The sequence below is a fragment of the Myotis brandtii genome, unplaced genomic scaffold, assembly GCF_000412655.1.
Source record: "Myotis brandtii unplaced genomic scaffold, ASM41265v1 scaffold510, whole genome shotgun sequence".
Lineage (NCBI taxonomy): Eukaryota > Metazoa > Chordata > Mammalia > Chiroptera > Vespertilionidae > Myotis > Myotis brandtii.
The window spans coordinates 1,358,963-1,375,429 of NW_005369443.1; the positions used below are offsets into that span (position 1 = coordinate 1,358,963).

Below are 16,467 nucleotides of genomic sequence, written 5' to 3' on the forward strand. Positions count from 1 at the left end.
AGAGCTGCTGCCCGCCCCACCCCTGCTGGGCCCGCCACCATCTTGTGACAGTATTACGATGTGAGGGTCAATTTGCATATTACCTCTATTATATAGGATCATGTGGAGTTATGGCATTGAGCAGATGCATTATCTCTGCAGGATGATATTCCTTACCCATTGCCGGTGGTGTGCTCTTCCATTTGTAGTGGTCCACTTGTACTTAAAGTAGTGGTACACATTTATAGCTTGTGCAACTTAGGTTTGAGAAAGAGCCCTTGGAATAATACCACTGTGCAAGCCTTCATTTCATAAACATCATGACTATATATTAGGGTAAATTCAAGTTGCTGTCAAATTTTTGATGCATGCAGAGAAAACCTTACCTCACACTTGTTTGAGTTCTAGCTATTTTGGGCAAGCTAGTAATGGGAAGTCTTTTGCTTTCAAAGAGGTTTTTGAATCATGCAGTTCTCTTAGGGCAGTGGTCGGCAAACTTGTTAGTCAACAGAGCCAAAGATCAACAGTACTTCTTCAAAATAAACTCGCCCAGGCCGAAAACCGACTTCTATGCATGGGCCACGAAGTTTCAATCGCACTGTACGCGCACCTGCACGTGGTATTTTGTGGAAGAGCCACACTCAAGGGGCCAAAGAGCCGCATGTGGCTCTCGAGCCGCAGTTTGCCGACCACGGTCTTAGGGCATTGTTTCCCAAACCTGAGTCATTCACATATGTTCATTCTGCTGTGGCCAAACCTTATCCTGTTCATTACTTGAAGTTTTTTCTTTCAATGGATTTTAAATGGATTCATTTAAAAATTAATTTTGCATCTTCCAAAGTGAAACTGTCTTTGAAATTTTAAATTGTACTTCTTTTTTATATACATTGAAAAATATACATAAATATTTCAACAAAATATTGCATATAGTTGGTTCACATTACCATATATGGTACATGGATTGCAGTTTAGATAATTTCTGTTTTAGAGTTTCAGTGGTTGTTTACCTGTCATCTTCTGGTGGTATCCTTTTGTGTGAAATTCATGTTAAGACCTTGGTAAATATTTGGCTCTTGCATATAATTAAAAATTATACTATTCAAATGTTCATTTATTTATTTATTTTTTAATATTTTTATTGATTTCAGAGAGGAAGGGAGAGGGAGAGAGAGATAGAAACATCAATGACGAGAGAGAATCATTGATTGGCTGCCTCCTGCACACCCCCTACTGGGAATTGAGCCTGCAACCTGGGCATGTGCCCTTGACCTGAATCGAACTTGGGACCCTTCAGTTCGCAGGCCACCACCCTATCCACTGAGCCAAACCAGCTAGAGATCAAGTGTTCATTTAATCATTATGCAAATAGCCAGCAATTTGTATGTACTTGGGAGGTACTAGGTGGCAGAGATTTAGGAGTGATCAAGGTAGGCAAGGACCATTGCAGAGTTTTAAACAAAGGAGCAACAGGTTCTGTCCTTTACCTTGGAGAAGCAAGGCTGCTATCTTGCAAAAGTCTGAGGGGAGAGCATAATGGCAGCAAGAAATCCAGCTTGCAAGGCTACTCCAATTGTCTAGGGCAGATAACATGGTGCTTTAGAGGAGGCCGGGCAGTGGACATAAGGAGTTGAATTCTGGGTATGTTCTAAAGATAGAGCCCATAAGCTTTGCTGTTTGTCATTGTTTAATTATTGTACGTATCTTATAAATGTAACTGGACATTCATAGAATCTGTAGTGGAGTAGGTTAGCATTTGAAGGTTTTTTAAAAATATATTTTTTATTGAACTTAGAGAAAAAGGAGGGAGATGGGGGGAGAGAGAGAGAAACATCCATCTGGTGCCTCCTGCACACCTCCTACTGGGGCTCAAACCCACAACTCGGGCATGTGCCCTGACCGAGAATCAACCCAAACCGGTGACTTCTCAGTGTATGGGATGACACTCAACCAGCCAAGCCTCACGGGCCCATTTGAAGATTTTGTGTTTAGAGGAGTTATGACCTGGATTAATTTGAAATGTGTAGGGAAACTAATAGCTTTGAGTAATTTTAAAGGAAATGCAGTGTCTGGTTGATTTTAATTTATTTTTTTTGTTTACTTGGAATAAGTGTCAGATTATCTGATAAAACATTACCAACTTGATTATATTGAAAACTAGAGTATCAGAAAATGTTTTATATTCTATTAATGCACTCACCAATAAGATTGCAGTAATAAATTTTAGCTCCGAAGTCTGTTTAATTGATAAGTGTATTTGTAAATACGATGCTAAAAGAAAAACAGATTTATTTCTAAATACAAATGTTGAATTAGGAATTGTTGCTGCCATTTTTTGAGGTGTGAAGTCACTTGTGTTATGGTAGAATAACTGTTATATAGTCCTGAATAACAGCTTTTGCATATTTAAGTATTTTGAAACTTGTTTTATAAGCTTTTAATTTTGATGCTATAAATAGTTTGGGCTAAATTTTGAAGCATCCTGAAATAGTGTCATTTTACACAAAAGTGGTTCATAATGTTAAAACACCACTCATTTAGAAAACAGTACTATTGCTGGACCCAATTATTAGAAGTAACTCTTGGAGCTGTATTTGATATTCTCTGATACAGAGAAATGATTTTGATTTTGAGGTCAATAAACACATTTTCTCCTTTCTCAACACCAATTATAGTTGTTTTTTAGCAGAAAGTGGAGAAAAAAATGGAAGGTGTGGCTAAGTTCATTGCTATTATGACTTAATTCCATGTTTCATATGATGTGTGGTGTGATATTTTATCAGCACGAATAATTAAATTCATCTCTTTGTATTTGTTCCCATTTAGTAGATTGAACTTCATTACTTATCACTTTTTCATATTTTATAATATTGATTAAAGATTGTAAATCTTGTGTTGTCTTGTTAAATACTCTTCCAGGTTTGCCTTTTTCCTGTTTATGATCACTGAGGTTACTTTTGTAAATATATTTATAATTTTAAATTCTTTCTCTTGTAAAATAGACTGAAGAAGTGAGGTATTGACACTAAAGAAAAGCACTCTTGGCCTTTCATCTTGGCCTCAATTTTAAACAGTTTAGATTATAATTGAGATTAATAACTGCAATTCTTTATTACCATCCTACAGCTATATTTTTATTTTATACGCTTTCAGCTTTCATTTTATGTAATTCAGTTAACAACCTGTTTAAGTGATGATTTATAGATATTTTAGATGACATTATCCTATAGGGAAAATACTTTTGTTTTAAATATCATTGCTTAATGTTTGGGCAGAAATATTGATATTGAATGTTTAAAATACTTTGATAATATTCGTAGGTGAAATGTATATTTCATTTTATCTTTGGAAACTAGCATATAAATACTCTTAAGCCTCTAAAAATCTGGACAATGGAAAAGGGTTTATTTTTCTCATCATGTTTTCAGAATTGAAGGCCAAATGTTTTATTTATTTGCTTGTTTATTTATTTATTTATAAATGTTTTTATTGATTTCAAAGGGGAAGGAAGAGGGAGGGAAAGAAAGATAGAAACATCAATGATGAGAGAGGATCATTGATCGGCTGCCTCCTGCATGCCCCACACTGGGATCGGGCCCACAACCTGGGCATGTACCCTGACCTGGAATTGAACCGTGACCTCTGGTTCATAGGCTGACGCTCAACCACTGAGCCACGCCAGCCAGGCGAAGGCCAAATGTTTTAAAGATACCTAATGTTTTCTCAAATGTTTCTATTTAGGGTTTGAATCTAATTACTTAATAATCTATTATAGATCTTTTGACCACTTTTAATTCTTGTAGTAATTTAATAATTATAAGCCCAAGTGACAGAAAAAAGTTTTATTTTACTATTTGTCATTTTTATTTTTATTTAAAAAAAAAAAGATTTTTATTGATTTCAGAGAGGAAGGGAGAAGGGAGAGAGAGAGATAGAAACATCAATGATGAGAAAAAATCATTGACTGACTGCCTCCTACATGCCCCCAACTAGGGATCAAGCCCGCAATCCGGGCATGTGCCCCTGACCGGAATCTAACCTGGGACCCTTCAGTCCACAGTCTGACGCTCTATCCACTGAGCCAAACCAGCTAGGACAGTTTGTCCTTTTTAAATAGTTTTCTACCATAGATGGTTTTTTTTTTCCTTCTAAATTTGAGCATGCATTTCTACAGTGGTATTCAACACATAAAAAACAATTTTTTAAAATATTTTTTATTGATTTCAGAGAGGAAGGGGGAGGAAGAAATAGAAACATCAGTGATGTGAGAGAATCATTGATTGGCTGCCTCCTACATGTCCCCTGCTGGGGAGCAAGCCCACAACCCAGGCATGTGCCCTGACCAGGAATCAAACTGTGAGCTCCTGGTTCATAGGTTGGCACTCAACCACTGAGCCACGCCGGCTGGGCAACACATGAAAATTTTTATAGTGTCATAAGTTGTCTATATGATGTTTTCCTGAAATTGGCATCTTTGTCTTTCCTAGCACATAGATGAGTCATAATAACACCTTATCTGGTATTGGTGACTTTGGTACCTTTTTCTTCTGTTGGTTAGAATAGTCAGTAAATAATTACAGGTTCCCAGAATATCTGTTGGCATTATAGGAAGAACCCAAAGTCAGGGCTCCAGGGCAACAATGTCGGTTACTCTGATGCAATGATAGCAATGAGATACAAGTATTTTAGGCATTAGTCAGATTTTTTCCTTGATTAGTATCTATTGCTCTCTCAGGCAACATTGTATATTAGGCTGATTTTGGATTTCATGTTATCTGTTTGATAGTTTACCTGTTAGTTTAGGAAGAAAAGTTTTGCTCATAATCTAATCTCAGGTACACTATCTAATGATGTGACATGGTTAAGTCACATAACATTCTGAGCCTATTTCTTTACCTATAAAATGAGAATGAAAGTTTTACTGATCTAAAAGGGTAGTTTGTATTTTAATGGTATCTTTTTGTTATTGCTAGTGTCTAACACAGTAATTATGTTCTTCTCTGTCATTTATTTTTAAGTACAGATGTCTTAAATTATATTTTCAATAATTTATACATGGTGTTTAAGCAGAAATCTTAGTAGTGTGCCACTTGACATTTTCAGAGACTGTAGATGGCAGTGATAACTCTTCTTATTTGAGCCAAATGTCCTTAATTCTAGCTTTAGCTATATTAAGGTATCATAGCAGTGTTGAGTTACAGACATATCCATGAGGAAATTAGTGTGAACTCTTACTACAAATGTCTTGAAAAGTCTGTATTCTGTGCTTAAATATCTGATTGCTCATTTCTACATAGGTTTTATATTGACCAAATCAATATTACCTGTTTCACAAATAATGTAGTCCTATTTCTTTAATTCTATACATTTTGTGTGTAAGTTGTTTGATATATAGTTACTCAACCTCCCTTGTTTATGTATGCTTGAATTTTATATATAAGTTTAAATATTTTCCGCTCAAGCTGTATTTTCTCTCCCCAGCTAGCTGTCTCCATTAAAATCCTTTTTCTTGACAGATAAATTGAATATAATTCTAGCAGCTATCTCAGAGCAGTTATGAGAGGAAAAGGGGAAGTTTATAATGACAATTCAAATGAAGCAAAGTAAAAAAATGAAGACAACAGGGAAAATGAGATATATTCACTTGAGCACATCTCAAAAGAGTAGGAAAACTTCAAATGTAACTGGGAAAAATATGATGAAAATGACAACACTAAAATATTTAATGTCCCCTCATATCTTTCGATTGTTGAGGATTTAATAGGTGGTGGCTGTCAATCATTTAGTCTGTTCCTCCAGTGATGACAGTTTTCTTTTTCAAGATGATGATTATTCTCCACCGACCAAGAGACCAAAGAGCAATGAGCCACCCCAGCCGCCAGCCGCCGAACCTGCCAACGCCGGAAAACGAAAAGTGAGGGAGTTCAACTTTGGTAAGTTCTTGGTTAAATACAGGCCTATTTTCTTTGATTCTGAACTCTTTCTGTTAGTGATAAAAGTTATAGCATTCTTTCGGGGCATGCTTTAAAATGTATTACTGTCTTGTAATCTAATCTGAGGAAAACTACAGGCAGTTTGAAGTAACTTAACATTGTTTAAACATAGTTTGGGTTTACCAAAGCATGAGACATTGTATCTTCTGATGTTATAAGTAGACTTTAAATCAGTATTAATGAGTTAGTAATTCAATTATTTTTTTAGCTTTAAAACCTTCTTTAAGATATATTTTAATATCTTCATTTTTCTTATTCTGTGTAACTGCCAGCAGCTAATATAACCAAACTCCAATGGATGATGTATGTAGCCTTTTGAAGGGACTAAATAAAATATTAGTGGTGAATTGTGCTGTGATCTCTATTTTGAATAGATAAAACATTTAGCTTATGTACATTTTTAAGATAACATGTTAATATTTTAACTTGTCATAAAGTCTCATTTCCATACTACTTAGAGTTTCCTGAATGACCTTGGAGACCTCCCCTTTTTTGGCCTCCATTTTGTAGTATTGTATTATATTGGTCTTTTCTGCTCTTCTACTTTTCAGAAATATTAGGCTAAAAAGATGTACTTGGTATGAAATGTTTAAAACCTTCCCTATAATCTCCTATTGAACCAATTCTAAGAACTACCAGATTGGAAAAGTTCTTAGGAAAGCAGTAAAATTATATAGATGAAGATGGATTATTAAAAATTAGGATATATTATGTAGAAAACATCATTAGATGTTGGGTTATCTTAAGAACTTATTAGTGCCCCCAAACAGGGATTTATTATTGAGATTTAACTTTCAATTTTCAGAGAAATGGAATGCTCGAATTACTGATCTACGTAAACAAGTCGAAGAGTTGTTTGAAAGAAAATATGGTAAGTCTAAACTCAAAAATTCTTGTAATATTTTGTTTATAAGCTTTTTAACAATGGAGTTACTGTTCCTCTAACGTGAGTAAGCAAGTCCAGCTCTATTAGTGAATTGTGCCTTATATATCTGTCCCTGGAAAGATCGTTCGTTGGCTAGTATCTGTCCAAATATTTGAATCTTTGTTTAAACTTTCAGCATGTATATTTGGGGGGTTATTTATATACAGGGTAGGGCAAAAGTAGACTTACATTTGTGAGTATGTGAAACAGTTTATTCTTGTATTATTTATTAAGTATTGTGTTATTTTCTATACGAATAACTGTAAACCTACTTTTGCCTTACCCTGTATTTGTTGCAAAGTCCTGATTCTTGGAGATTTAATGGAAGATGGTTTTCTTAAATAATAGTCTATCTTAACAATTATTTTATTTTGTTTTTTAAAATATATTTTTATTTTTTTCAGAGAGGAAGGGAGAGGGAGAGGGAGAAACATCCATGATGAGAGAGAATCATTGATTGACTGCCTCCTCCACAACCCAACTGGGGATCAAGCCCGCAACCCAGGCATGTGCCCTGACCAGGAATCAAACTGTGACCTCCTGGTTCATAGGTTGATACTCAACCACTGAGCAACACCGGCTGGGTGCAACAATTACTAGTATTTTAAAAGATCATGTTTTGCTGGGGGTTTTTTGTTGTTGTCATTTGGAGGATTCTTTGCAGTCAGTTGTGAAATTGTATAATGTTCTGAATTTTAACTTGACAATCTCATTTCTGTGGTGCTCTCCTGTATCACTGAATTTTTCTAAGAGAAGTTTTTAAATGATAAGTCACAATGGCATTATGTACTTTAATAAACTTAAAGTGAACATTTCTCTCTTTATCACAGATGATTACTTAACCATCAATGAAGATTTAGAGTAAATTTAATAATAAATTAAATACCTTTTCCTTAATATTTTCAGTCATTTTTAAAAGTTTTTTTTAGTAGTTATCCCATTTTTCAATAGTCAGAGCCTTTGCCAGTGATTTTAATTGGTCCACTTGAAAGCAACAACGGATAATATATTCTACACCAGAAGCACCACAACATGGGGATTGCCTTAGGGCAGCAGTTCTCAACCTGTGGGTTGCGACCATCGAAAAACACATATAGCATATCAGATATTTACATTACGATTCATAACAGTAGCAAAATTACAGTTATGAAGTAGCAACGAAAATAATTTTATGGTTGGGGGTCACCACAACATGAGGAACTGTATTAAAGGGTCGCGGCATTAGGAAGGTTGAGAACCACTGCCTTAGGGGAAGCTATTTTCATTGTTATATGTGACATGATTTTCAGATGTATATCAACAAAGGATGTTAAATCTATCTCATTGTTAATGTGTAATATGGTATACTCGAAACTATAGTACAAATATTAATGTTTAGCAAATAGACTTTTACGTAAAGTACCAGCAAAATAAAGTGGGGCTGTTCGGATGGCAACTCCTGAGGGAGGAGAGGTTGAAGGGAATCCATAGGAGTCACTTTAGCTTTGGGACCTTGTTGGCAGTGTCATTAGCACCTCTGCTGTTCTTTTAGCGTACTTAGCATTTTAGGTAACTGTGCTGTGTGGATTAAAATGTATAGAAGTCTTGGAAAGAATAATGGAATGTGTCTGATATGTGTCTGTAGTCATAGAAAATATGGCATTGCTTTAGTTAGTGACAAAAGGCTTACCTGTGAAAATTTCAGTACTAAGTGTAAATGTGCCTGTGTTATAGATGAACATAATTGATATTCTTAATACCTTTTTATCATGAAAATTTCCAAACAAAAACGAAAGTAAAGAATCAAAGACCCTCTAAGTATCCATTACTCAAGATCAACAACCTTTAACATTTTACAGTATTTTCTTTCTTGTTCTTTTCTGTCCCATCTCTTTTTGATGTAAGAATATTTTAAAACCCCGGTATCCTAGCGTCATGTCATTTCACCTCTCAGAAGGATTTTGTGTTTAATCCTTGTCATTTCAAATGGGGAGTTGGGTGAGAGGAAGCCATTGTCTTAATCTCATTTCCACTATAACAAATAAAAACATTTAATACTCAGTGATATTTAAATGTCTCCTGTTGTTCAGAAAAACTGACCCTTCAGAGTTTGTTTAATAAAATCAATGTCTACTCATTATAGTTTATTCTTTTCTTAAAGTATAGTTGACATACATCATTATTAGTTTCAGGTGTACAACATAATGATTTGACATTTATATCTTTCAAAGTGATCATCATCATAAGTCTAGTAACTATCACCATATAAAGATATTACAATATTGAGTATATTTAATTCTTAACACTCCCCATGCTTTCCACTTTTTTGCAGCTGTTGCATTATTTTCTTCTTGGATAAATAAATCTAGCAGAATTTTTAGGTAAATCTTCTGCTTCAGTTTTTTAAAAGAAAGTCCTTTTACACTAATGTTTTAAATGTTTAAAAATACTGCTCTCATTGCATATTGTATGTGTTAGCTGTTATCAACTGATTTGTTTTTCTGGGTTCATTTATGTTCAGATTTCAAGAGAAAGTCTAGCTAGGTCTGCATTACTTCAAAATATACATTAGTTCATTGCAGATTTGGTTAAATAGACCATTGGCATCTTTGGTGTTCTTTTCTTTTTAGTTCTTTTGTACTGTTTTATTGATTCAATTATAATAAACGAAAGTAAAAATTAATTATATAAGTTATAGAGCAATACATATTCAACTATTTTGTGCTTAATCCTTGTCATTTAATGATTTTTCTCTTTCTCTTTTCATCCTTAAAGCTCAAGCTATAAAAGCCAAAGGTCCTGTGACGATCCCATACCCTCTTTTCCAGTCACATGTTGAAGACCTTTATGTAGAAGGACTTCCGGAAGGAATTCCTTTCAGAAGGCCATCCACTTATGGAATTCCTCGCCTGGAAAGGATATTACTTGCAAAGGAAAGAATTCGTTTTGTGATTAAGAAGTAAGACTCTTGCACTCTTCTTTGTTCATGATTAGTGCATTTTTTAATATTGTTGACAACTATTAACCACTAGGCTATATTTAAATTAAGTTTTAATTATTATATATATTATTTTATTTTCCACTTGTCAGTGTGTCTGTCAGTCATGTCAGAGTTGGCTTTCAGAACATAAACACCTGCTCATATATGATTGCATACAAATATAATTTTCTTTTCCAGGTTTCTGCTAAGTATGCTAAAGAAAGTAGTAACAAAGTATTAATGTCTTGTTTTTTTAGCTCTCTCTCTCTCTCAAATCAATAAATATCCTCAGGTGAGAATTGAAAAAAATTAGTGCAGCTATTGAATTGGAAGTGTAAATGCTTCCATTTAAAAATGGCAGCCAGATCACCCATTTTTGTATTTTCTACTCTCTTATATTCTATGAAGAGTACAATAAAAGTTTAAAAACTAAGAGGGCATTTATCAACATATTTTTGCAATGTTAATTTCCTATTATACCCATGAAACGAGTACTAGATATGTTTGTAAAGGAGAACAATTGGAGAATAGTTTGGAAATGATAAAATGTAATTGCTAACAATTAGAGAATAGCTTGGAAATGATAAAATGTAATTGCTAAACAAAAATTTTCAATGACAGGGCTAGAGGGTTGGTAGTCCTCATCTAGTAACATCTGACTTAGAACAGAAAGAGACGTATCAAAAATGAGTCACCTCATAAAATTTCAGTGCTCTAAGGATAGGGAAAAAAATCATTTGGTTCTAGGGAGTAAAACCAGGTCATCCACAAGGAGGAACTTGTTGCTAACAGTTTATTTCCCCCCAATATATTGTGATTTAAAGATTTAGTAGTCTCGCCCCCTCATAAAATTTCAGTGCTCTAACTAAGGATAGGGAAAAAAAATCATTTGGTTCTAGGGAGTAAAACCAGGTCATCCACAAGGAGGAACTTGTTGCTAACAGTTTATTTCCCCCCAATATATTGTGATTTAAAGATTTAGTAGTCTCGCCCTAGCCAGTTTGGCTTAGTGGATAGAGTGTCAGCTTGCAGACGGAAGGGTCCCAGGTTCGATTCCGGTCAAGGGCACATGCCTGAGTTACAGGCTCAGTCCAACGTGCAGGAGGCAGCCAGTCAGTGATTCCCTCTCATCATTGATGTTTCTGTCTATCTCTTCCTCTCCCTTCCTCTCTGAAATCCATAAAAATATATTTTTAAAAAAAGATTTAGTAGTCTCTTATGAAATCGAATGGTAAACAAAATGGCTTGTTCTAAAATCCTGACACTAGCCAAGAGCCATAAACAAGAATCAACCTCCCCCCCTACATATTGATGTATTAATAAGTTTATTGTTTTAAGAACTCTTTTGTATTGTCATTTTATTAAATTGTTTTTTAACTTATTTGAAGTTTATTTTTAATAACAAAATAAATGTATAACTTATTTTAACAGGTTTTGCTTATGTTTGCTAATCTTAAAGCATGTAAAACCCTGTTTGGATGTTTAAATGTTTATGCAAGCTTATCACAAGTTCCTTTATGCTTTGCACATCCTGTTTCAAGGCCTTTCAATATACTCATTTATGGGAAACCATCTTCCACATTTGGAAAGGACTTTAAAGCCTTTCTTTTCCCAAAGGATAATGTGGTTAGTCTTGATAAGCAAAAACTATTTTGTTTATTTAGAAGGGTAATTCTATAGAGTTTAGCAAATGTTTTATTTCACAGCTCACTATTGATCAAATATTGTGTATATCATTGACCTAATCCTGTATTAGATTCTATCATTTCTGGAATTATTGTTAATATAGACATGGTTATGCTTATCTTTGCTGCTTCCTCCCCTCTCCCCCTCCTTCCCACACACACACTCCCAATTACTTTAGGCCATTACAATAAAATAGAGTGATATGGAAGTTAGATTGTGAAAATTATGTGATCTTGAGATTATGTTTTATGGGCCATTTGTGTATTAGGAAAAACTTTAAAAGCAAGTATATTGTCCTACAAACGTTAGTATTGAAATATATTTAGGATTTTTATCATTAATTTATAGATATGTTGAAGTAAGGTAGTCTTGAATGAAATGTAAAATTAAAGGTGCTCATGTAAAATGTTTGTAGTTTGCTTTCTTTGGTGTTATGCTTTTATAAAATGCCTTTGGCTTGCAAAGTTAACTCTTTTTCTGTCAGGACGCAGGCTCTATGAAGCATCTTATTAAATAATGTGTAATTACCATTGAGTTTTATTACTCTGAGGAAATCTCAAGAAATTAGAATCTAATTTTACTCGGGAGTCCAGATTGTCTTTTTCTTTAGAAACTGGTCTTAATGACTGAATGTTAAATAAGTACTAGTAGTTACTACTTTGATTAATATTACCGTGTGAATATTTAGTACTGTTTCTTACCTTGCAGACATGAACTTCTGAATTCAACACGTGAAGACTTACAGCTTGATAAACCAGCTTCAGGAGGTAGGTCTCCAGTCATATCAGAACCTTATGTATAAGAAATATACAATGTGCCGTAGCTGGTTTGGCTCAGTGGGTAGAGCAGAAGTTTGCAGACTGAGGGGTCAGGGTCCCACCTTCAGTTCCACTCAGGGGCACATGCCCAGGTTGCGGGCTTGATCCCCAGTAGGGTGCGTGCAGGAGACAGCCAATCAATGATTCTCTCTCATCATTGATGTTTCTATCGCTCTCTCCCTCTCCTTTCCTCTCTGAAATCAATGAAAATCTATATATATAAAAGCCTAAGTGACTGTCCAACCATCCGACCGTTTGCTATGATGCACAGTGACCACCAGGGGGCAGACACTCCAACCAGTAGTTATGACGCGCACTGACCACCATGGGGCAGATGCTCAACCCCGAAGCTGCCGAGCGACAGCAACTTTGCAGAGTGCCCTCTTGCATGCCAAGACCCCTTGGGGGATGTCAGACTGCCGGTTTCAGCTTGAGTCCCTCAGGCCAGGCTGAGGAACCCCACCTGCTGAAGGGACCCAGCTCACTCCACAGATGCCCTTCGAGCCCTGGCGCCGCCCCAGGTGTGGCTGCTGGGGCGGGACCGCGGGAAGATGGCTCCAGGACATGTCCAGCCCATCTCGCCCCACCATTAAATAAGTACTAGTAGTTACTACTTTGATTAATAGTACCTTTTGAATATTTAATACTGTTTCTTACCTTGTAGACATGAACTTCTGAATTCAACACGTGAGGACTTACAGCTTGATAAACCAGCTTCAGGAGGTAGGTCTCCAGTCATATCAGAACCTTATGTATAAGAAATATACAGTGTGCCGTAGCTGGTTTGGCTCAGTGGGTAGAGCGGCAGCTTGCAGACTGAGGGGTCCGGGTCCCACCTTCAGTTCCACTCAGGGGCACATGCCCAAGTTGCAGGCTTGATCCCCAGTAGGGTGCGTGCAGGAGACAGCCAATCAATGATTCTCTCTCATCATTGATGTTTCTATCGCTCTCTCCCTCTCTTTTCCTCTCTGAAATCAATGAAAATCTATATATATATAAAAGCCCAAGTGACTGTCCGACCATCTGACCGTTTGCTATGATGCACAGTGACCACCAGGGGGGCAGACACTCTGACCAATAGTTTTGACGTGCACTGACCACCAGGGGGCAGATGCTCAACCCAGAAGCTGCTGAGTGACAGCAACTTTGCAGAGTGCCCTCTTGCACGCCAGGACCCCTTGGGGGATGTCAGACTGCGGGTTTCGGCCTGAGTCCCTCAGGCCAGGCTGGGAACCCCACCTGCTGGAGGGACCCGGCTCACTCCACAGACGCCCTTCGAGCCCTGGCGCCACCCCAGGTGCGGCTGCTGGGGAGGGACTGTGCGAGGATGGCTCCAGGACATGTCCAGCCCATCTCGCCCCACCGGCCACCTTCTAATAAATTTCCTTTCAGTGTTCACGAATCTGTGCACTGGGCCTCTAGTCTATATATTTAAAGGCTAAGTGACTGACTGACCAACTGACTGACCGGCCAGCTGGTACATATGACATGCACTGACAATTTAAAAATAAACATTGACTCACACATGCACAATACATATAAAGCTCTTGCTGGCGCCAATCACATGCGTGTTTTGATCTGTCATTGTCGATCGTGAATTTGGTTGTTTTTGTTGACATTCTGAAGCTGAAAGAAAGTGGCATCATCGACAGAGTATGTCTGAAGAACAACTATTGGCACAGCATACCTCTGAAGCCAAAAGAAGCCGGTGAAAGAAAGAAAGTGGCATCGTCGACAGAATATGTCTGAAGAACAACTATTGGCACAACGTATCTCTGATGCTGAAAGTGACATTGTCAACAGAATATGTCTGAAGACCAACTATTGGAACAACGTACCTCTGAAGCTGAAAGAAAGTGGCATCTTCAACAGAATATGTCTGAAGACCAACTATTGGCACAACGTACCTCTGAAGCCGAAAGAAGCCGGCGTTGTCGACAAAATATCTCTAAAGAACAACTATTGGCACAACATACTTATGACGCTGAAAGGAAGTGACAATGTTGACAGAATGTATCAGAAGACCAACTATTGGCACAACGTACCTCTGAAGCCAAAAGAAGCCGGCAGCGTCAACAGAATATGTCTGAAGAACAGTCATCAACAAGTACTACCGGTACTGGTAGGAACTGCCTTCATAGTGAAAATGAAATAAATGAGGATGCAGTTATCGAACACAGTTGTGGTGGAATGACTGTTACATGTCAATTTTGCCTATCACTAAATTTCTCCGATGAAAAACCAACTGATGGAAAATTTACTTGATGTTGTTATTGTTTCTTTATTAACCAATTTATATATTATTTTCATATACATTTTACCCATTTTCTTTCATCTCTGACACTTGTATTATAGAGAAAGGGTGAACAATGATATTAAAATATTTCTTCTAATTAATTTCCTTTCAATGTGCATGAATCTGTGCACCAGGCCACTAGTATATTAATTAAAAAAAAGAAATATACAATGTCAAAATATTTCCAATACTCTCTAGAACAATAAACTCATTTTCTTCATAGTAACCCATTATAAATAAGTACAAATCAGCATCATATTTTTGGGTAGACTAAGAGAAGCATATCTGTTCTTTTGAGATGCAAACATTATCTGGGATAAAGTATTGAACAATTTTTATTTTTTTAATATTAGTTTCTTCCATTTCCTGGAGTTATACATTTTTTTTTTTTAATATATCTCTTTATTGATTTCAGAGAGGAAGGGAGAGGGAGAGATAGAAACATCAATGATGAGAGAGTCGAACCCGGGACCCCCCAGTCCGCAGGCCGACGCTCCATCCACTGAGCCAAACCGGTTTTGGCCATATCTGTTCTTTTGAGATGCAAACATTATCTGGGATAAAGTATTGAACAATTTTTATTTTTATAATATTAGTTTCTTCCATTTCCTGGAGTTATACATTTTTTTAAATATATCTCTTTATTGATTTCAGAGAGGAAGGGAGAGGGAGAGATAGAAACATCAATGATGAGAGAGAATCATTGATCGGCTGCCTCCTGTATGTCCCCTACTGGGGATTGAGCCTGTAACCCAGGCATGTGCCCCCAACCGGAATCTGGGACCCTTCAGTCCACACGCTGATGCTCTATCCACTGAGTCAATCCAGCTAGGGCTATTGAACAATTTATTACCCAAGTATACATTAGCCAATTAAATAATCACTCATCATTATACCTAGGACATAAAAAGATATACTTCTTAAAGCATATAGGCAACAGATTATCACTTGTTTGTTAGTTGTGTTTTGAAGGAAATACAATCGTGATTTGTTCTCTTGCTTGCTTTTGCAAGAGAGTAGACTGGGGTGGGTATATAAAATAAAATTTGAGCCCTGGCCGGGTAGTGCAGTTGGTTAGAGCATCATCCAGATACGCCAAGGTTTGATCCCTAGTCAGGGCACATACAAGAATCAACCAATGAATGCATAAATAAGTGGAACAACAAATCAATGTCTATTTCTCTCCTCTCTTTCTCCCTCTTTGTCTGTCTCTCTGTCTCTTAAATCAATAAATAAAAATTTAAGCCCAGCCAGTGTGGTTCAGTGGTTGAACTTCAACCCGTGAACCAAGAGGTCACCAGTTTGATTTCCGGTCAGGGCACATGCCCAGGTTTCTGACTCGATCCCCAGTAGGGACTGTAAAGGGGGTAGCTGATCAATGATATTTCTCATATGTGTTTCTATCTCTTTATCCCTCTCCCTTCCTCTCTCTCTAAAAATCTTTCAGAGAGGGAGAGAGAGATAGAAACATCAATGATGAGAGAGAATCATCGATCGGCTGCCTCCTGCATGCCCGCCAGGGATCGAGCCTGCAACCCAGGCATGTGCTCTGATTGGGAATTGAACCATGATCTCCTGGTTCATAGGTCGATGGTCAACCACTGAGCCATGCCAGCCAGGCAATAAAAACATATTTTTAAAAAAAAATTTTTTTAAATACAATTTGCATCACTTAGAGTTTGTGTAGTGGAATGCTTGCGAGTAGTCTTAAATGCCTAAATTTATCATTGCATAGATCTGCTAGCTATTTCTGAGTAAACTGAATTGTATTATTTTCTTTAATTATGACACTTTAGAACACCTATTACCTATGT

General features: G+C 36.7%; 1 protein-coding gene across 13 annotated transcripts in view; it reads left to right on the forward strand.

The window, feature by feature from the left end:
* GTF2I (general transcription factor IIi) overlaps positions 1 to 16,467 on the forward strand; it is a 118,397-nt gene that overhangs the window by 75,573 nt on the left and 26,357 nt on the right. For 12 of the 13 annotated variants that reach the window (XM_005877219.2, XM_005877226.2, XM_005877221.2 and 9 more), the window contains 4 exons: positions 5,799 to 5,909; positions 6,775 to 6,840; positions 9,649 to 9,832; positions 12,248 to 12,306. In XM_005877219.2, coding sequence (XP_005877281.2) covers positions 5,799 to 5,909; positions 6,775 to 6,840; positions 9,649 to 9,832; positions 12,248 to 12,306 — 420 coding nt within the window. Of the gene's footprint in view, positions 1 to 5,798; positions 5,910 to 6,774; positions 6,841 to 9,648; positions 9,833 to 12,247; positions 12,307 to 13,021; positions 13,081 to 16,467 lie in introns of all 13 variants that reach the window. The other variant, XM_005877220.2, reaches the window with a different exon arrangement.